Raw genomic sequence first — 22,212 nt, 5'->3', positions numbered from 1 at the left:
AACTGGCAACTTGTCAGTGTGACTCTTGGTATTTTCATCATACTTCTGACAAGGGCCAGCTGCTTTCATATTCTGTTAGAATAGCTCGTCCTCTCTTAACTGCCTCTCCGTGGGCCAAGAAAGCTACTACTCGCATTGCCAACCAAGAGAGCTGAGCCGACGCAAGGCAGTCAGGCAACCCCTGTTTGGCCAAGAAATAACATTGTGTCTTGGAGATGGTCCTACCAGTGCTTTTCCATGCAATCGGACTAAAATATGCAGCAGGCAAGCAGAAGCAAGGTGTGAGAAGCAAGCAGTGCCTCTCTAGCAGGGAAGGGGAAGGCCTTCCCACCCCATCAGATTTGGTGAGACACAGATCAGACAGGATCATGGCCCTTCCTCCCCTCATCCCATTTCATCAGAAACAGGAATGTTGCTATCATTAAAAAGAAAAAAAAAACACATAAAAATATGAAGGACACCCAACCACAAGGTCTGCAGGAAAGATCAGAAGTGGCAGGTGATTTCTCTTGCCTTCTGGGAAGGGATGATCTATGTATGTATGTCCAATAACATTGCCAGTTGCAATTTCTAGGCCTTTCAAGGTCACCGCTCATACAGTGGGCATCTGTATTCTGTTGATCTCAGAGGGTTATTGAAATGATGGAGGCTAAAATGCAGATCTATGCTTTGGCTGGAATCAATGAGGTCATTTAGGTTTGCATGAAAGTTTGGTTGCAGTAATTATCTAAAAATGGGGCAGGCGTATGCAAAACTAAGCAAGACAGCCTCTACTGAGCTTCAAACCAATGGAGACATACAGAAAGATGCACAGTGGAGGACAGTGCTGGGGGAGGCTGCTCACTGAGGCAGGCCCCTGGGGGAAACACTGACTGGCTGGTCACTGGAGGGGAGGGAGTAAGGCACAGCGCCCCCTCCTGGGTCAGCACTAGGAGTGAGCCATACGCAAAGGCCAGCACTCCAGGGAGCAACTCTCGATTAAATGAGCAAAAAGGGCATCAGATCTTTGACATTCATAGCCTGGGACATTCCTTGTTTCAAATGCTGCTGTGTGTACTTCTCCGAATGAATGGCTTTTTCTTTGGTACTGTCTCCAGTCATAATTGTGTGATTTTTTTTTTCCTTTTTGGTCTAGCTATTTGCTAATTTGGTGTTCTAACAATGACTCAGTATCTGAGAGAATTGCCCGAAGGAGGGTAAGTCAGTTCTCTTATTATACTCTGCATTTTAAAGAAACACTTAAATTAAAACATATCTTTTAAATGCAAGAACCGCAGTGCCCCTCCCCTGGAGGGATTTGGGATAGTAAAGAGCCTTTTCCAACTAGCAAAAAGACTCTCTAAAGTAAATAATCTGTGCTCTACTAGAATGCACACATGGCAAAAGATGGCTTTTGGTTATAGCCCAGCACTGGAAAAGAGAATTAAAACCATCAGGCTGTCTCCAGAAACAGAAAGCCATCATTCAAAAGAGAGGTAGTGGTAGGAAGTCTGGGAGAGGCTAGAGGCTGAAGGTCAGAAAAAGCAACATCTCTGTCATTCATCCTCAAACTGGCAACGGCATCTAGACCAAGGCACAGCTTATGGGGAGGTCTCTGGGCATGCATGGACAGATATTAAGGGGCAGAAGGGAAGGACTCGCATATGGAGAAAAGCTGAAGTTCCGCAAAGTTCCTTGGAGAGAAAGCAGGGTGGCTTGGGGAGGGGCATCAACAGTAAGGAGGAAGGTACCTGTGGAGGCCTCAGCAGAGAGCACGGGTGTCCTATAGCCCCCGATCACCCCGTAGATGGTGACTCTGTAAGGGGTGTCGGCCTTGAGGCCCGGGACATCCACAGCCCGCAGGCTGCCGGGCACCGTGAGGTTCTGAGCTGTCTCCACCCAGTTGGCCTCCTGCACCTGAATGACAAAGTGCTCATAGGCCTGGTCAGTTGTGGTCCAGTTGAGTCTGAGGCCATCCCAGCCAACCTCAGTCACAGTTATGTCCCCCAGCTGGGGGAGCTCTTCTGAAGAAGGACAGAGACGTTATTTGTCAGTTCTGCAAACCAAAAAAAAGGAGGAAACCAAACATCCCACAGCCCAGCTCTAGGGAAGACAGAAAGAGGTGAGAGAATTTTTGCATGCAAGTGTGGTCATTCTTGCTTTCTGGGCATTTATTTCCAACTTGAACTGTGGTAATCTGACCACCGCCCTTTGTCAGGAGTTGAAAATGGTCAGAAAGGGGAAGATCTGCGTCGTTCATCCTTGAGATGACAATGCTATCCGGATTACTGCCCAACCCACGAAGGGGTCTCTGCACATGCATGGCCAGAAATGAAAGGGCAGTTGGAAAAGTGGGATTGTGGGTCAGGGTAAGGGAGGTAAGGATGTTAAAAGCAGGTGCTTTGGAGGCATGTAGGTCTTGGTTGGAATTCCAACAATGATCTTTATTAGCCGGGTCATCTTGGGCCCCTCACCCAGCTCATCTCTGAGTCTCACCCTCCTCACCTATAAAGGGAGCTGACACTACCATATCATCGGACTGTGTGATGGTTAGACACCATTTATAAACCCCTGACCCATCCTGAGTGCCCAATAAGTGGCTTTCCAACAAATACATCATTGTTTAGCTGGAACTTCTCAACCACACTGGAGAGAATTATCTGCCTCATTTCAGGACTTCATGTTGGAGAGACTGTCTCATTCCTGAGCCACCTGTTATCAGACAGGCTTTAGAAAGTGTATGTTGTCTCAGTCTGGACATGTCTGATGTTTTATCTCTGGGCTCTACTTGGCTTTGAGGGATCAAATGTTCTGTGCTGGGTTCTCGGCTTGGTTCTTTCCTTCCTACCTTCTGCTTTGTGCCTGAACAAAGAATGGCTGCATCATGAAGCAAAGCCATTTGTGCAAAATGAGGGCCTGCTTTTAATTAAAAGTGGTTATATTTTGCTCAGTCAATGGTGCAGAGCAGGGCCCACTACTGATCTTTCTATCACGTAGCAAGGAGATTGAATGTTTTTCTTATTGCTAATTCTAGAAAGTCTGGATTCTGAATACGGGAAAACTCACTGCTTACTGGAATGCCTCTCAGGATTAAATGCAACCTCTCAGACTCTTTTTAAAGGCTGAAGTGGCCATGGATTTGAAGTTAGAAAAAGAAAATATCTATAAGGATTCCAGCCAAAAAAGGTGCACCTGAGACACTTATTCTTGGTGCCTGTGAGTCTGAGCAAACTCAGCCTTCCAGAGGGGCTATATTCATATGGTCCTCCTTGGTCCTTTGGTGGGGGTATCGGCAAAGGCAGTCCTCTCTGCCCTCCTAGCTCACCAAGAAGAGCTGTCATTTATCTGTCCACATAGTGGGGTTCCCGGTAACGTTTCATGTGCAGAACGAATTCTGTTGTTACAGATAGATACTGTTAGCATCCTGCATCCAGGTCACAGGTGCCTCAAAAGCCTCTTTAGCTCACTGGATTGAAAGATATTCCAGGCAGCACAGGACAACAATAACCCAGCCAGCAGAGCTGGATTGCAACATCACCTTCCTCATTTTTGGAATTGTATGTAGCTTCTCACAAGGACCAACTTTACTTGGTATATGTGAGCAAGAGGAACAATTCATTGGAAGTAGGTTATTTGGGTGGTAGTATCAAAACACAGGATCGATAGAGAAGGGCATGGACTCAGGGCCCAGCGCAAGAACCCGATTACCAAAAATTTGGCCCATTTGTCCCCTTTATAAAGCGGTTTCTAAAAACTCATGAACAGCACAGAGTTTCCAATAACAGATGGAACAGCATATTTCCAGGGGATAAATTGAGATAAATTGTTTTTCCTTCCTAAACTGAATGAAAAACATTGAAGTCAAATGTGGCTGTTCTTTCTTGGAAATATGCCTGCCCTGAATGTCTATTAAGGAGAGAGAGAGACGGGAACAATTTCGGCAGAAGATCACTTCAAAGGTTATCCTATAGAGGTGTGACTACAAGTTGGACAACGTTAGGGCCTCTGAGGCCTCTAATGATAAAATTTCTCTAGAAAGTTCTGACTTAATTCTGGTGCCACCAAGGCCGTACTGTTTATGCTATTTTTACTAGATCTGATATATTTAGCTATTTGCTGTTCAATATTTGCTACAGGGTGAGAGCTTTGCTAAGCATTTTTCAGTCATTGTTTCCTTTACTGCTCAGGACAATGTTCTGAAGTAGGGTATTATCTCTGATTTGAAGGTGAGAAAAGAAGGCTCAGAAAGGTAAAACGCTAGACCCAAGAACATCTAGCAAGGTGGGATTCCAACCCAGCCCTTCCTGAGTGAGAGCCTCCCTTTATACTGCCTATCAGAACACTGAGACCACACTCTGACACGTGGGGAATGTTCTCTCTCTTCCAAAGAGAGGTGGGTTTAATCATGTCGTCCCCCCACATGGGAGGAGGGTCCTGTACCTGTGATGGCCTCCACAACAATGGGTCGAGTGCTGTGGCCCCTGACCACGCCACGCAGGGTGACCGTGTAAGGGGTACTCGCCCGGAGGCCTGGAACTTCCACGGAGCGCAGGCTTCCAGGAACCACGAGCCTGTGAGCTTCCTCAGCCTGGTCAGCCTCCCGGACCACAATGATAAACTGCTCATAGGTCCCCTCGGGGGCCGTCCAGTCCAGGCTGAGGCCATCCCAGCGAACCTCGGTCACTGTGAGGTTTCCCAGATCTGGAACCTCCTCTGCATAAGGACACAGAGTTGCTGAGTTACTAAAAAAGGTAATTGCATGCTGGATTCAGGTGACATGACATTTTGGCTGAGGTTGGGATGAGTCGTCTGGTTAGTGTTGATTATAGACGCAAGATTTACAGTAGGTGTGGAACACACTCAGTTGGCACTAAAGCCAGGGGTTTTCTGCTCAGTCTCCGGGAATGAAAGATAGTTCTAGGAATTGTTCATAACTTCCATTCGTAACATATAAATGGGGCTTTGGGGGAATCTTTTCGTGTGTTCTTGAAATGAGCTTAGACCAATTTTTTTTTCCACTCGCAAACTGTGCTTTCCAACTTCTTAGCTATTATGACTGAAAACTTGCTTTGAAAGGAAAGTCACCTCTCACTTTTTTAAGGGAAGAGAAGGTAGAATTTTCCATGGAATTGGCTATCATGCTAGGCTAGGACTTGGCCAAATAAGGGATACGACATTCAGATGGGAACAGGGATTATTCATCGGTGCTCCCCAGTGTGGCAAGGGCTGAGCCCAGCTTACAGCAGGAAGAGTTTGAATCCCTCCTGAGCAGAGACAAGGGGAGGAAGCAAAGTGATGAACCAGTCTCGAATACCTGTCAAGACTTCAACAGAGAGAGGAGTCGTGCTGAAGTCTTGCGTGACCCCGCGGATGGTGATGCGATAATGAGTGTCTGCTTTGAGCCCGGGCAGGTCCATGGACCTCAGTCCTCCCGGGACCGTGAAGTTCTGGGCAGCCTCTGCCGTGTCTGTCTCCTGCACCTGAATGAAAAACTGCTCATAGGCTCCTTCCGGAGCAGTCCAGATGAGCTTGAGGGCGTCCCAGCCCACCTCAGACACCATGATCTCTCCCAAATGGGGAGTTTCCCCTGGAGAAGGACAAAGAACTAGTTTAATGATCAAATCACACAGCAAGATCCAGGGAATCTTGAACACAAGATTAGACTTTATGTTACTTAAGAATATATGACTGTCTTTAGTAAACATGCATCATGCAGCATCCTAAATTTGAGGTACTAGAGCAAAGAGCATGAGGTATAGAAAAATATTTGTCATCTTATTTTACTAAAGAACTGCCCCAACCTTCAGTGGTCAAGGAGATTAATTTTGTGATTTTTTTTCCCTTTTAAATATGATGCCTTAACATCCCTTACCAGGAGGGAGCCTCTTTGTGAAGATGAAGATCCTTGCCTTAGGGGCTGTGTGTATGGTCCCCAGGCAGGGCTGTGCACAACTCCAAAGGGTGTTGTTCACATGGTGTGTGGTGTCAAAGGTGCCCCTGGAACCATGTAGCCTGATGGCTTCCCTCCATTAGACACCATAGTGCCATAACTTGGGGCAGAACAAATCTATTCAAAAGCAAGTTGTGTCTGGGCCGCCTGGGTGGTTCAGTCGGTTAAGTGTCCAACTCTTGATTTTGGCTCAGGTCATCTGCACTGACATTGCAGAGCCTGCTTGGGATTCTCTCTCTCTCTCTCTCTCTCTCTCTCTCTCTCTCTCTCTCTCTCTCTCTCCTTCTCTCTCTTCACGTCCCCCACTCACACTCTCTTTCAATATAAACTTAATTTTTTTTAAAACAAATTGTGTCTGATTACCTGTGGATAGTTTCCTGTTAGGAAAAACAGAATCTAGAGACAGAAGGATAAGAGGTACCTGTGGAGGCCTCAGCAGAGAGCACGGGTGTTCTATAGCCCCCGATCACCCCGTAGATGGTGACTCTGTAAGGGGTGTTGGCCTTGAGGCCCGGGACATCCACAGCCCGCAGGCTGCCGGGCACCGTGAGGTTCTGAGCTGCCTCCATGCTGCTGGCCTCCTGCACCTGAATGACAAAGTGCTCATAGGCCTCGTCAGCTGCGGTCCAGTTGAGTCTGAGGCCATCCCAGCCAACCTCGGTCACGGTGAGGTTTTCCAGTTCAGGGGCATGCTCTGAATAATGACAGAGATGGGTCAGTTAAGCCATTCCTCAAATCCCTTTCCTTCTGGGAATCCAGAAATGGCAAAGCCATTGCCAATGCTGAAAGTCCTGCGGTGGGGGCCGGGGCGGGGCCGAATGCCAAGTTTCTGCAACCCTGAGTGAAGCTGTTACCATCAAACCATCAACAGAAAAATCAATGTAATACTTATTTTGCCTTATGGCATAATAAGGGTGTCTTACAAAATGGTATTTTCCTACTGACCGCTGTCCTGTGAATATAGAAAGTTCTACACATCCACGTTAGTAGTGCTCTAGGCTATGGTTTCCATTTTGGAAAGTGTCTCTCATCCTAAGGATGAGATCATAAGGAACAGCCTTCTGCTATTCTCGGGATTCTTGGTCTGAGCTGCTCAGCTTTCTGTATTTTGAGAAAAGTGGCTCCTCTTAGATTCCCTTCCTTTTCATGCTCCCCCAATCTCCTCTGGAAGGTCTGTTTTACAGTCTCTATGTTGGAATTTTTGTCTGTTTCTGCAGCTCGAATCAGTTTACAAAAACTACTTCAGAAAGATCAGAGATAAGTGAACCATAGTACAAGTAAGACCATACTGAGAAAGGTGAGGAGTCTTTGCAAAACTGTCCCTCACTGGATAAAAAGGCTGAGGCCTTAGAGGAACGGAGCTCATTATTAAGCTCAATTAAAATCAAAGTTGCCATCTTCATTCATCTCCTGAACACAACAAGTACAGTAACAATGCACCTGTCTGAATACGCCTTCAAGGTGTTGATATGCCCAGGGCTGAGCTTAAATGGCCTTTGCATGACCTAGGAAGAAAGGGTTTTCTCTGGAAATGGATCATGTAAAGAACGGAGCAAGAACTGCCTTAAGCTCATTTAAAAGAACAAATTGATTCTGTATTTGTGCCTCACATTGGATGCTAGTTTCAAATGAGCGCTATGTGTCCAATAAGGCACACTTCTAACCTAAAGATCCTAGCTTGAAATTGGATTGAAGATATCCTTTCTGAGGAAAAACGTTTCTTTTCAAGAATCTATTTAATTCAGACTTTTCCAAGTTCTAGGGAAAGTGCTTCCTAATGTTTCATATTGACAAAGCGGATCCTCCTTTGAATCTTGTTTGTTCTAGAACAGGGGTCTGCAAACTATGATCTGAGGGTCAAATCTTGCCTGCTGCCTATTTTGGTAATGGACTGCTAACAACAGTTTTTATATTTTTTAATTATTGGGGGAAGAATCCAAAAAGAATACTTCATGACCTATGGAAACACAAATGAAATTCAAACTTTGGTGTCATCAGTGAAGTTTTGTTGGAACACAGCCAGGCTTGTTCATTCCCATATTGGTGATGGCTGCTTTTGTGCTACAATGGCACTCTTGAATAGTTGTGACAGAAATCTTATGGCCTGAAAAGTGTAAATTATTTACCATCTGGTCCTTACAGAAAATCTTTGCCATACCTGATATTGAACTACATTCTATGGGCTCCTCGTTTAACCCAGATTCACGCCCTGAAGCTCACCCAGAGCCCCGTAGCAGTTCCTAACCACAAAAACATGATCTTGATGAGACAGAGAGGACCTAAAACTCAAAGTGATCTATGTAGTTTTGGGGAAAGAAAGGGAGAGTCACCCATCCTAAAACCCACTGGCCCTTGGGAGGCCAGGAGCAGCACTCCACAGATAAAACAGCTGTGTCCTTGGCCTTGGGATTTAAGCACAACTAAAATCAGAAGTATGTGTGCTTTTCAAATATTCTAGCAGTCCTTATGCATAAAAAACAATCTAAGCAGCACTTTAAGGTTAAGGAAATTAGTCCAAAGCCCATAAATGCCCCCCTCTTATCTTACTTCCATCTTTATCCCCCTTCTGTCAAAACTGCTTGTCAGGAATTTAGCTGACATTGACAATTTCCCCTTTACATTAATTAAATCGCTGTCTTTCCTTCTCAGTAACCGCTTTTAAGTTGTTCTCTAACTCTGACATAAGACTTTTCTTTTCCCACGGAGGCAATGTTAGGGAGCAGGTTGCAGGAGAGGTGAGGAGAGTTCCCTGAGGCAGGCAGGAGGGAATCAGTGTCTGTGAAAGCTCTCGCAGTCAGGAGGGATGGAGAGAGCACAGGAGGGGACCACCGTGGGGAACTTCTCTTCCTGAGGAGAACCGTCATTTCCCTTTGGACTGCCTTTTTTATATGCCACTGATATTATTCCACAATGCCCCTCGCATCCTGCTTTATCTCTTCATACAGTTGACAGGGTAATTTTCTAATGTCATGTTGCTCAGTAAATAGTAGTAATCACGCAGATAATACTTCTACCAAAATGTCTATTCTTCCACTTTTTTTCTGTTTTGCTAAGCAAATCAGGAAAGAGTATCAGTTTATCTTCACCGAGCAGTGCTGAGACTGTTTCTGTAATGGGCGCTATCCGTGCATTCTCATCCTCTCATTAAATCAATGCCAGTCAGATAAGTAAAAGCTGTTAACTTCACTGAAGGAACTTGATAGAGAAATGAAAGGGAGAGATATAATAATTATGAAATTGGAGGAAGAAATATCAATAAAAATACAGCAAACAACCATCGAGATGGGACCAAGAGGCTTCACATAAATGCAAACTCCACATTTCAGTAGCAAACGACATACTGGTGGGCTGACCGCCCCAGAAGCCGGGTGTTTCCGATGCGGAGTTGCACGCTGAATTTCTTGGCATTTCTTTATGAAAAGGCTGTTGTCTTCTTCTTACAGCTGTGCACTGGCATCTACCCTCTAAACAATGTCAGTGGGCCTGGGAAATCAAAATTTCGAAATCCCATTTCTATGCTTATGGTGGGTTGACCAGCTGGCCTGGAGGAATTTCTGGCTGCGCCAACTTTAAACCTTTAGATGTGCCAACTCTAAATCTTCCACCATCTTGAAGATGGTAATTATCAAGCGCTAGCTGATTAGGAATTCACTTTTAGTGTTCACTAATGGGAGACAGTGATTCTCCCACAGCGGGGGCAGGGGGATGGCTAAATTCAAGCCTGAGGACCCCAAAGGGTAGATTTAATTGCTTTGATCTCATCATGAAAAGTCAAGATAATTAAAATTAAAAGCCTTGCCTGCCTTCAAACTTCTCCGTGACTCTTTATCACTGTCAGAATGAGGCCCGAGTCCCTCCGCACGACATTCACTGTCCTTTGCAGACAGTCTCTGATGATGCCTCCATCATACAGCAGGACTGGACAGCTTGTGTTTCCCTAACATGAAGTTGTTCATGACTTTGAATTTCATGTGTGCCGTTCCTCCTGCTGGAAATGTCATTACCCCCTTCTGCATGTCTTTCTCCTTTTCCTTTTTGAGGACTCGGCCAAGTATCACATCTTCTGAAGAGCCTTCTCTGACACCCTTCCTCCCTTTTGCTCGGATCTGGAATGGGTATTTGTTTCTGCTCCCATGGCTTTCCACACTTCCCTCTCAAACAGACTAGTTATATTCTTATAATTTGGGTTTTGGTTCTCTCTTTCTCATTGCAACATGCATCATTTCTTGAGAAGAGGCATTGTGTCTTCTTGTTCTATATACCAGCACTGCCTGACCTGTAGTCATCAGGTAATAAATGTTTGTTGGGTGGTTAAATATTTGAATAAATTTGGTTTGCTCCATGAAAAAATAAAAATCGCATCACAGCAGAATGTTCTCTGTTACTTAGCTGTGACTATAAGCAAAACCCCACCTTTCTGCTTCACAAACCCTTGAGAATTACTGGGGTATCATGGTTGAGTCTTATGCTGGTATGGAAAGATGCTTTGCTGGCCTTGTGATTTTCCTCTTCTGTCTGCTTTATGTCCTTTACTGCTTACAGCAAATTCTTATTCTGAGATTAAGCACATTATATTCTGAGTTTATCAGAATATAAATGCAGGAAGAGGCCTTGAACACACTGCTTTTCTTCAACACTAACAGGGACAGTATGTTTCTCTTCCTCCTTCCCTCCTTCTCCCTCACTCTCTCTCTCTCTGTCTTCTTTCTTTCCTTCCTTCCTACTTTCCTTCCTTCATCTCTCCCTTTCTCTTTCTTTTCTCTTCCTTTCTCTTTCTATGTCTCCCCTCCCTCCCTTCCTTTATCCTCCTTCCTTTTCTCTCTCTCTCCTTTCTTTCCTTTTTTTTCTATCCAGAGTAAGCTTAATTGAAGACAACAGAATAGCTTCCTTTCCCTTAATCCTAAAGAGATAGCATTTGGGCTGTTAATACAGAGGTGGAAGGAAAAGACCAAGGGGTCCAATGGAAACACTACCCCTCTGGAGTAGCTGGGACCCCAAAGGCTCACGAAGTGCAGGCAATGTAGTTGACTGTGTCTAAGGCACTAAGGATACAGCGCTGGGTAAAAGGAAACAGAATCTTTATATTCTGCTCGGTAGTAGGTGGCAGGTCATAGGCAAATAAATGAACTACTGAATAATATCAAGCCAGGCAAGTGTCATGAGGAACCCTGGAGCAGCATCAAGGGACAAATCGGGATGCAGACATGATTTCAGACTGGTGGCCAGAGAAGTCTACTGAGATGACACTTGAGCTGAATAAAATGAGGGAGATGCCAAAGAATAACTGAGAGAGGAGTGGCATTTAGGCGGCAGGAATAGCATGTGCAAATGCCCTAAGGCAGGAGCAGGCTTGGCATACTGAAGGAACTGTGGGAAGGCCCAGGTGACCATGGTGAAATGAATAAGGGGACAAGTGGTAGGACTGAGGTCGGAAAGATTGGAAGGGCCAGATTCTGTAGGGCCCTGTGGGCTGGCGTGGGTCCTTGGATTATATTTCAGGTGTGATGGGCAGCAAGCTTATGCATACTTTTAATTTGGTGCTGCATAAAATTCCATGGCCAGAGCTCTGGTATTTCCTGGGAAAAAAAGCTTTAGGGGCAGCCAACTCCACATCTCCATAAAACCCACAGGTAATGAATGGCACCTCAGACTTCCGAACTGGGAGTTCTTTTTTTTCTCAAGTTTGAACCTGAAGCCCTTTGACATTTTGGGGCTCACAGCCACATGGAACACTTGCCCAAAGGCACCCACTTTATCTGTTTCTTTTTTCTTTTCATATGTATTTTCTTCCCATATGGACAAGGCCAAGTGCCTATACTTGTACTTACACATACTCCTCAACCCAGTCCTGTTGGCGTTTATGGGTCTGTGCAAAAGCTTTCCCCCATTTTAAGCCTTTCCTGATGCCCAGGAGTCACCATGTGCTTCTGCTGCACCTCCCACACTCCCAACACTAGCAGGCAGAGTGTAGAGTTGTTGTCTGTCAATCTGCTTATCAGCAAGTTCCTTGGAAGCCCACGTGTCCTAACTGATCCAGTGGCCAAAGAATGTAACTCCTGGAGCCCAGTGGCAGTACATTATTAATTCAGTAAATGTAGGAGACTTGAAAAGATAGAATTCAAGAGAAGGAAAGAAAGGCCCACCTCACTTCTAACAAAATAAAATTGTTCTATGGAGAATACCATAGGGAAAAATATTCTGGAGACTGTGGTGGAAGAGCCAATAAAAGGAACTTTGCCCACTTTTCCTGAAATGAAGTACATCTTTAAATAGACAACATGATTTTTTGGAAACCTTATTAGGGATGCGTGACTGGGGAAATGAAACCATGGAGCCTTTGAGATGCCAAAACTGGGCTCTTGGTCAGGATTTAGCAAACCAAGTTCACATCTTAAAGACTAGGAGAAAAGAGAAAATGGGAAGGGCGCTGAAAAAGGCTGCTCAAAGGACCACATGCAAATTTTCAGGTAACCTTAGAGGGAAGCAAAAAACCTGGAATAAAAACATTTAGTGGGAGGGGCGTCTGGCTGGCTCAGGCAGTGGAGCATTCAACTCTTGATCTCAGGGCCATGAGTTCGAGTCCCACGTTGGGTAGAGCGATTACTGAAAACAATAATAATAAATAAGTTAAAAAAAACATTTAGTGAGAAATAACCAGAGAATTATTACCAGCATCATGACCATCTCGAAAAAAAAAAATAAAGAGCAAAGTAGTTATTGTTAAGCTAAAGAGGGAGGGACAAAAAAAGCCAGAAACAATTTGAAAGAGTCAGTAAAATGCACCAAATTAATTAAAAAAAAAAAGGAAGAACCAAAGACAAACACAAACCCTGATGCTTTAAGTTCTCCCGGGAAGAAATGTTTAAACAGCACTGGTGATTTCCCAGCAGGAAGACTTAGCTGAGTCAATTGATAGAGGAAAAGAGGAGGAAGGAGCTCCTTCACAGGGTCACGTCAAAGATGCTCGAGTAGAGGAAGTTGTGTGTTTTCTCACTTGGTTTCCCTTAGGGACACAGCCCGGCTTAGGGGTCTGCAAACCTCAGGGTCACCAGAGGCTCTGGAGGGAGCTCAGAGGTTGGCCTCACCTGTGGATGCCTTCACCCGCGCAGGCTTGCTCTTGTGCCTGCCCTTCTCCGCCGTGAGGACGATGGTGTATTCCTGCCCGGGCACCAGGCCTCTCAGCACGTGGGACGTCGCATCTCTTGGAAGCTGCACCTCCATGGGCTGCCCCGAGGGAAGGCTGTAGTTGAGGCGGTATCGGTCAAACTTGGCTGAAGGCTTCCTCCACAGCAGGGTCATGTTGGTCTCCGAGGTCTCAGAGACCCGGAGGTCCTTGGGTGCGTCCATGTCTGCAAGCAAAGCAGAGAGAGATGAACATGGCTCAGGCTGGGAGGCTGGGCTGCTTCGGGGGCTGGAAGGCAGCTCTGGGCTCCAATCGCAGCTCTGCACGCAGGGGCTGGCTGGCCGCAGGTGACTTTCCCCTCTGAGCCTCGGCTTTCACCTCTGTAAACTGCTGCTGAGTGTTGCCTCCTTGGATTTTTACAGTTAAAAATAATATATTAGTATACCCATACCCTGAAGTACTACTCATTTAAAAGCATCTGGAAAGAACTGACTTTTAAATAACTGGAATGGACCTTGAGAGAATGATGAGGAGTGAAAAAGCCAGTCTCTGGAGGCTGCGTACTGGGTGGTTCTTTAGGTGTGCCATTCTTGAAATAACATTACAGAGATGAAGGAAAGAACAGGGATTGCCAAGGGCTAGGGAGAGGGAGGGAGAGGGAGGGAGAGGGAGGTGTCTGTGGCTATGAAAAAAAAGGGGGACAGAGCCTGGAGCTGCTTCGGATTCTGTGTCTCCCTCTCTCTGACCCTCCTCTGCTCATGCTCTGTCTCCCTCTCTTTCAAGAATAAATAAACATTTTTTAAAAAGGGGGTGGGGGGGTGAAGAAGTGATCCTAGTGATGGATCTATTCTGTGTCTTAACGACACCAGTGGATTAAAAAAGCTGCTCATGATAAAATTACGTAGAACGAACCCCACACACATACAAAAGTGAGTGCATGCAAACTGGTGAAATGCACATAAAGTTGAGAGCCTGTATCAATGTCAGTTTCCTAGTTGTGACCCTCTTCTAGGATGTCCCAGCTGTTAACCCCTGGGGATCTCTCTGTGTTGTTTCTCACAATAGCATGTGAGTTGACAATTACCTGGAAATAAAACAGATAAAAAAGAGCATGTGGGCAAGTGCTTAGCATTGGATCCTGCATAAGGAGGAAGCTCCTTGAGGCACCATTTATATTCTCTACGTGCACCTGACCCTTTTTCTTCATGGTGCCTGGGGGAAGGAAGGAGGAGGCTGGTGGAGATGTAGAGGGAGAGTTTCCTTTCCTTTCTTTCTTTCAACAAATTTTCTGGGGAGTGGGGCAGAAACTTGGGGCTCCCGAGGCTGGAGCTTCAGGACAGTACGGATAAGAGCAAAGTCTGTCTAAAACCATGTTCCTGCCGCTTCTCATCTATCAGACAAGGGTATATAATAAAAGTCAGGTGTGTCCTAAGAGAAATCACCCCAGTTGTATTTGGATTCGTCTATGGTTTACCAAAAAAAAAAAAAAAAAAATTGAACCGATGACCAACTTTAAAAAGTTTGTAGGTTTCTTATAAAATCTGGTTTCAATTTCTCCTAAAAAATTCTTGTTCCCCCTCAGTATCATTTAGATGTGGCACGCTTATGTTACTTTGGAATTACACATCCGGGCTGGATGATCCTAGGGCCTCTTTCTCCTCGGCGCGTCTACTGTTTCTTTCAAAGTAGGCTTTCTGTCTCCTGGGTCCTGCATGTCTGTCTGCACCAGCCCAGTGGTGGCGGGGATCCACGGGCCTCTCACCTGTGGCCGCATTGATGGTGGCCGGATCGCTCTCCTTGTCGGCTTTCACAGCAGACACTCCGATCCCATATTCAGTTCCCGGCCTCAGACCTAAGAGAGAACGTTCAGGTCAATACTCAGCCCCAAACTGGAAAGACTTTCAGAGGATCATAAAAATGGCCTTGAGCCGCCTGTCGCTGGAGGCTGTGATTTCTCAGTGTCTGATAGTTCTACAGACTTCCTCACTGAATTCCGAGTGAGAAGGGTCGCTGGGAACTCTTTTCTCCATGAGGAGGGCTGCAAACTGGGGACACGCACCCTGTGGTCCTGCTGGGTGTGACATGGCACGGCTCACCTGTGAGCGTGGTTTTGGTTGTGGTTTGCTGGCTCCGTGGCACTTCGACCTCGGCATGGTCACCTCCAGAGATGGGTGCATACTTAATTCTGTAACTGTCAATGGCTGCCTTGCCATTCCTCCATTCCAGGGTGATGCTGTTGTCTGTCTGGGAGATGCGACGGAGATTCCTGGGAGCATCCAGGCCTGTTTGGAAGAGGGAGGGACATTTATATCGCAAACACCAGGCACCAGGAGAGTGGCAGTCTGAGGATTCAAGCTGGGACATGAAAGGCACCTGCCCTGGCAGAAAAATGACAATATCTCCCCCACACCCACCTCTATTGCAGATACAGAGATGTGAACAAATACTGCATATCTGTACCTCTCCCCTTTATTGATGTGTGTGATGCTCTAGTCATGCACCCATTCCTCAGATTTTGTGCTTTAAAAAAAACTAAACAGAAACTTACAAATAAGGTCAAGAGTGTAAGAACTGGTGTGTTGTGCCCATCTCTGTATTTCTTGTAGCTCATACAGAGCTGACTGAGCTCCGAAAACAATATTTATTGGATCAATGATTGACACCTTGGGACTTTTAAAAGAATGCCACAGGCAAACAGGCTACAGGCCTCTTTGTCATTCACACTTTCCATAAACAGTATTTTATTATGCAATATTTATTTGAATTTTATTTGAATCACGACTTCTTTTGTTTGAGATTTTTCAGACCAGAAGCATCTTCTATGTATGCCTTTTGGTTTTTGAAGGTTATTTGGGCATAGTTTTTTTTTTTTCTTTAAAAAATTACTCTCTACAATATTTTAGAATAAACACTTAAGGGAATGAAATTTCCCTTTCCATTGTCTTACTATAAAAGAGCCTGAGGGCGTCTGGGTGGCTCAGTTGGTTAATCGTCTGACTTCAGCTCAGGTCATGATCTCACGGTCAGTGGGTTTGAGCCCCACATCAGGCTCTGTGCTGCCAGCTCAGAGCCTGGAGCCTGCTTCTGATTCTGTGTCTCCCTCTCTCTCTCTCTGCTCCTCCCCCATTCATGTTTTGTCTCTCTCCGTCGATCAAAAATAAATAAAAGTTAAAAAAAAAAAGGAGCCTGGAAGTCACCTTAGCATGGAATGAGACAGGAGTCACAATCCCTGGCTATTCACAGGTGAGAGCCCGTTACCTGTTGTGAAGGTCTCTTTGGCTGGGTTGCTGGACATGTCACCCCGGCGGGAGATGAGGGACACCTCATACTCAGTGTCTGGCTTCAGATTCCCGATGGAGTATTGGTTCTCATCATGGGTGAGGTCAATGGTGGTGCGGTCACCTGGCACGTCTTTGGCTCCGTAGGAGAGTTCGATGCCGTCGATCTCGGCCAGCGGCTTGAACCACGTGATCAAAGCCGTGGTGTCTGTGACATCTTTCACCTCCACCTGGCTGGGGGCATCCAAACCTGTGACAGCCAGACGATGGAGCAGTTTCAGAGACTGGGACCAGGGCTAGGGGCTGAGCGGAGAGGGGCTTGGAGCCATCCAGATCCATTCCTGAACAGGTAGGTGTAAACTGACCTTCTGACCTTTTTTGTCTTTCTGAGCCTCAATTTCCTATTTAACAAGTCATAAATAGGATGATACTAGCTACCTTGAAGGGTTTATTGTTTGGGCATTCGGTTAACTGCCTAAAATTAAGATATTAGGACATTTAGTTAGTGTTTATTTCTTCAGTTTAAAAACAGCTAAGTTTGCATTTTCAGCCTTGGTTGAGGAAACAGTATTGAATGAGAGGAACGTTAGTTTTTTATCGGAATGAAACAGAGGAATAAGTCGTAGCTGATTGTGCAAAAACTGCAGAGTCCATAGTTTGAATCTGAAGCGTTGATCCATCAGTCTCAGCTTCTGGGTGATGAAGCCATAGAACACACAAGGAAAATGAAGCTACAACTGAACCCTGAAGCTGCCTCCCCATGTTCTTGCAGGTGCCAGGAGGCACCCACACCACACCTGCTACACCCTTAGCAGCCCTTTCGTAAGAAAGTGGAATTGAGTCAAGCTCACTGATTGCCCACAGATCTGGGACCCATGAACAGAGGACACGAGCGCTTACTACATGCCTAGCACAGTGCCTTATTGGGTATGTCTTCACTCTCGTGACAACCCTGTAAAGACACTGTGAACCCACTCTCCCAATGGTAGGGTCATTAAAGAAGCCGCCTTGCACGAGGTGACCGTGAGCTGTGAAGCTGGAATTCACACTTGGGTGTGTGTGGGTCCAGAGTCCGCGCTCTTTCTCCTTTAAATGTGAACGCCTCTCAAAAGCATCCAGATGCCAGAAATGGTTGTCATATAGCCTCATACAGATATTAGAGGGAAGGAGCCCAAAATGCTTTGTCACCCAAACTTTAAGGTCCTTTTAAGCCTGGATAAAGTTCGGGGATTAGCAAAATGAACACATACATGTCGGCCTCTCCATGTTGATATTTATGTGATTAAGAAACTTCAGGCATTGGGATGTTTGCCCTGCTTAGAAGACTAAAGTAGCCAATCTGCAGAATTAAATTAAAAAGAAAGGGGCAGACAAAAGATATTTTTTTTTGTAGTTTCTGTGTGCCTTCTCTATAGCAAGTAAGCATTTGCTTGATCTTTTCTATGCCTTTGTGGTGATCTAATGATTTTGTCCTGTTGATACCTGCTTTCTACCTACCACAGAGGATGGTGTCAGAATGATGGAAAACACTTGCTTACAGAAGAGACAATCTAGGAGTTGGCTCGGAGCTAGGCAGAATGTGCAAATATTTAAATGCAAGATGTTCTTTCTTGTCATTAGTCAACAGATTGAACTTTTCCAACAATCTCCTGCCAAAAAGAATCAATTCCTGTAACAGTTGGCACATATGCTATCTTAAAGAAGATCAAGAGGTTTTCTCAAATGGCAAAGCAACATAATTTTATTTGTTTATTTATTGATGTTGAAAAAATTTGCTTCTCGGTAGAACAACTTCAAATTCAGATTTATTTCCCCCTCACCAAAGGATCTACTAGTGCCAAATTCTATTCTTTCCCCGCGAAGCTCTGACATGTTTATTACTGAGTGACATCTAATTTCTGTTCCTGTTGGAGATATGGGATCGGCATTCTACATTAGCCAGATACTAGTTCATGCTAGTGGTGAGGGGGCTGAAATGACAAAACCGGACCCTGCTTACAGTTGTGACCCCGACATTGTTAACCATGTGGTGTTTGTTAAATTGATTTAGATTCTCTAAGCCTCAGTTTTTACTAGTCACAATAATATCTGACCCACCTCTCTCACAAGACTGGCATAGAGATTAGCTGATGTAGTAGATTATTTCCAATGGTCTTGCCTATCTTGGACCTGTGCCCCCTTTGAAATATCACTTTGAGGTTCCTCTCATCAAGAGAAGGATCTGCTTCCCCACCCCTTAAATCTGGACTGGTCTTGAGATTTGCCTGGGCAGAGTGATATAAGCACCACTTCTGAGCCATCCCAGCAGCCGGGGAAGACCCAGGTTAGCGGACTGAGGCTGAGAGACCAGGAGAAGCAGAAAGGCACCATCCTGGCTAAGACCACCGTAGGCCAGCCAGCCCCCAGCCTGCACAGATGCATAAGTGAGCCCGCTCAAAAACAGAATTTCTCTGCTGAGCCCAACTCCAAATCACCCAGGTGCAGAATCATTGTTCCATTCCACCAAGTTGGGCATTTGTTTTTTCATGTAGCAAAATCTAGTTAATGCAGATGCTGTATAAGGGGAAATGTTATCATCCAGAGGCGCTATGGGGTACAGTCAGCTTTGCCATGGCGTCAGTGCTATTAAAGGCGATACTCACGGGTAGTGGTCACCCTCTTTAGGCTTGGGCCTCGGGTATTGTTTTTCACGATGTGCAGAGAGATCTCATACTCTTGCCCAGGAGCAAGGCCAGTTTGCCGGTATGTGGTCTCTGGTCTCCTCAGGCTTTTGGTGATCTCTCCCTCATCTTCTTTATTCTGAAAGACAGGAGCACCTTGGTAGGTACAAAAGGAGGGGGGTGCCTGGGTGGCTCAGTGGGTTAAGCATCTGACTTCGGCTCAGGTCATGATTTCACTGTTTATGTGTTTGAGGCCCATGTTGGGCTCTGGGTTGACAGCTTGGCTTAGAGCCTAGAACCTGCTATGGATTCTGTGACTCCCTCTATCTCTGCCCTTCCTTTGCTTGCACTCTGTTTCTCTCTCTCTCTCAAAAAATAAATAAACATTATATATATAACTAAAGGAGGTGCCAGCCTCTTCTTTTTTATGATCTGCTCCCCTGCATCCATTCCTTCACTAAGTGCTCACTAGGCATCAGACCAGTCTGGCGGGTGCTGAGGACACAGAGATGAAAAGGACATTCCTCAAGTTTGCTTCTCCCTCTTGTAAACCAATCTGCTCGCTCCACTGACACTAAAGTCAAGTGACAGAATGTGAGAGCCAAAGCAGTTCTAGAACCACAGACTCAATCCTTCCTTTGATAGACCAAGAAGCCGGTGTCACAGAAGTTGGGTGACTGTCCCATAGCCATGCAGTTAGTTAGTAGCAGAGTCTGGGCTTGGACTCATGAACCCACTTCCCTGCCTCGTGTGTGCTTTTAGGCCCAGAGAGAAGGGATATTCAATCTCAGATATGCCTGCGGGCATTTCTTCTCTTCTTTGCCTCTGAGTAGAGATTTGCCAGAGACCAGGAGGAGCTAAAGATGGTTTAGCACCTCTCTGAGCTCACAGCCCTAAGGGCTATGCTTACTGACTGATTCAAATAACTTAAAATATATATGCAAACACGCAGGGGCTAAGCACAGGGCTGCCCCTCCACCAACAGCTATGAAATAAAGTTCAAATAAAAGTCTTTAGAAGCGTTGGACCATCTTTCAGATCCCTGAGGTCGAATATGCCCACTCCTCTGGGCGCCTTACCGTGTTCCGGAAGATGATCTCCCACGTCTCAAAAGCGATGTCCAGAGGATCCCACTCCACCTCCACAGATGTCTCCTTGATGGACTTGAACTTTAGGCCTTCAGGTGCAGGCAAGTCTGTCAGGAAGAGCAGAGGGAAGGAGGGCTGCATGTGTGTGTGGGAAGCAATGCCGCGTGATTCCCCTGCACCCCACTGGCGGATGCCCCACCTCGTTAGGGCTGGAGGCTACCTCTGACTGCTTCAGGGATGCCATCTACTGAGAAGGCCATGTGAAAATTAACGTGAGGACCCACCATATGATTAAACCTTGGTAATTTCATATGGTTAAACCTTTTATGTACAAGAGTTTGGAATCAGATAGACGTGGGCTCGAATCTAAGCTCCGCCACTACAAGTTTTGTGTGCGTGAGCAAGTTGCATGAAGAGCCCCATGCCCCAGCTCCTCCTCCACTCGGGAGGGGGAGGTAAGTATGCCTGTTCCTTTCAGGGAACTACATGAGGGCTGAGTGATATACTGCATCATCCGGACTGCTGGGCGTGGCTCCTGGCACGTGGCATGTATTTAATACGTGGCAGCCAATGTTATTACTAATCGAAGAAAAGGACCGATTTCTAGCCACAACTTGCTTTTAAGGTATCAAGATAATTATACTGATGTTGGATTCTTAAAGAAATAACTTGAACTCTAAAGTTTCCACTTTTTAAAATCATATAAGGAGAATGAGCTCCATAGAAAGGTTGTAGTAGAATAGAATGGTTAAGAATATCAACTGACAACCAGACCTCCAGGGTTTAAATCCTTACCACTTAGAAACTGTCTGACTTGGGATGAGATGCTTAGCCATTCAGTCTCAGTTTCCTCATCTGTAAAATGAGTTAATCATTGCCCCCATCTTACAGGATTATTGAGAGTTAAGTGATTTAGTATATGAGGGGGCTCCTAAAGAATATTCAGTGGGCTTAACTGGATCCCAGGGTCTTAATTGGTACAACTCTGACAGGCCAGCTATACAGCTATGGGTGCAAAGGCGGAGCAGGAACTCGTGGGCGTGGTGGCGGGGCACTGGGTGAGCAGAGGGAGCAGAGGCTGTCGCCAGTGGGGGTGGGCTCTGTTCACTCACAAGTGGCCACCCTGGCGCTGACGGGAATGCTCTTCTTGTTTTCCAGGATGGCGAACACGCGGATAAAGTACTCCACGCCAGGCTCCAACTCCCGGATGGTGGTGGATGTCTGGTCCCCGGGCACGCGGAACTGCATTTCCAGGCCGTCCTCATGGGTGGGTGTGTACACGACGAGGTACTCGGTGACCCGCATCTCATTGTCCCAAGCCAGGTTCACGGTCTCCTCTGTCACTTCTGTCACAACCAGGTCTTTGGGAGGGGACACTGGCAGGAATGAGAAAGGACAGCTTGGGTCGGGTTGTGTCAGTGAGGTGCTCTGTAATTCTCCCCAGGTTTGTTTCCCTTGACTTGCCCCTCCCATGGCCAATCACAGAGGCCTAAAATCCACCTTCTGTTTTCTAAACGGAAAAAGGTTATCAAGGACTCCCTGCTGTGATCCAACTTGAAAACCTTTGGAGGCCTTCAGGCTAGAGTTCTGGGCCTGCAACATGGCCTTCTAGTTTGTGACCTGGCTCCTCCGAATTCTCTGTTGTCTGGATGTTAGTTCAGATTCAGGCCATCTACATGGGAACCTGCAGCCTGAGCTTGGCTCCCGGCTCTGAAGTTGAGGTCATACGCTGTTAGTGTTGAGAGGGGATCTGGGGCTCATTTGGTTCAACTCTTTCATTTTTTAGATGTGAGTGAGGCAGAGAAACTTGCCCAACTTTGCTTATCTCATCAAACTTGAACTAACACCTCATCCTTGCCAGCCTGCTATTCTTTGCAATCAGGCTTCCCTGCCTTGGGTGCATTAAACACATTTATTTATTAATATCAACAATACCTTTAATCAGAGCAGGAATTGTCTATTACGACAGGTACAGGATGGGTGCAGGAGGGGCACAAAAGCTCCCTCATTGAACATGAGCATTATCATTCTTTGATGTATTTTCTCTCACAGTTTATTGAGCACTTACTGTATACTATGCCTTGTGCTGTCAGGACAGTGTTCCTTTAAGGAGCTCATAATCCTTGGGATCAAA

General features: G+C 45.9%; 1 protein-coding gene across 1 annotated transcript in view; it reads right to left on the bottom strand.

Annotated features, from left to right (window-relative positions):
- Positions 1-22,212, bottom strand: part of TNC (tenascin C) — a 91,760-nt gene that overhangs the window by 36,157 nt on the left and 33,391 nt on the right. Inside the window, exons 4-14 of the mRNA XM_029920877.1 lie at positions 21,191-21,454; positions 20,070-20,185; positions 18,973-19,129; positions 16,311-16,580; positions 15,149-15,334; positions 14,815-14,904; positions 13,015-13,278; positions 6,351-6,623; positions 5,294-5,566; positions 4,420-4,692; positions 1,731-2,003 (exon numbers count right to left, since the gene is read on the bottom strand). Coding sequence (XP_029776737.1) covers positions 1,731-2,003; positions 4,420-4,692; positions 5,294-5,566; positions 6,351-6,623; positions 13,015-13,278; positions 14,815-14,904; positions 15,149-15,334; positions 16,311-16,580; positions 18,973-19,129; positions 20,070-20,185; positions 21,191-21,454 — 2,439 coding nt within the window. The remainder of the gene's footprint in view (positions 1-1,730; positions 2,004-4,419; positions 4,693-5,293; positions 5,567-6,350; positions 6,624-13,014; positions 13,279-14,814; positions 14,905-15,148; positions 15,335-16,310; positions 16,581-18,972; positions 19,130-20,069; positions 20,186-21,190; positions 21,455-22,212) is intronic.

The sequence above is a fragment of the Suricata suricatta genome, chromosome 13, assembly GCF_006229205.1.
Source record: "Suricata suricatta isolate VVHF042 chromosome 13, meerkat_22Aug2017_6uvM2_HiC, whole genome shotgun sequence".
Classification (NCBI taxonomy): domain Eukaryota; kingdom Metazoa; phylum Chordata; class Mammalia; order Carnivora; family Herpestidae; genus Suricata; species Suricata suricatta.
The sequence above is the reverse complement of the archived record's forward strand: the minus strand, read 5'-3'. Positions and strand labels throughout refer to the sequence as shown.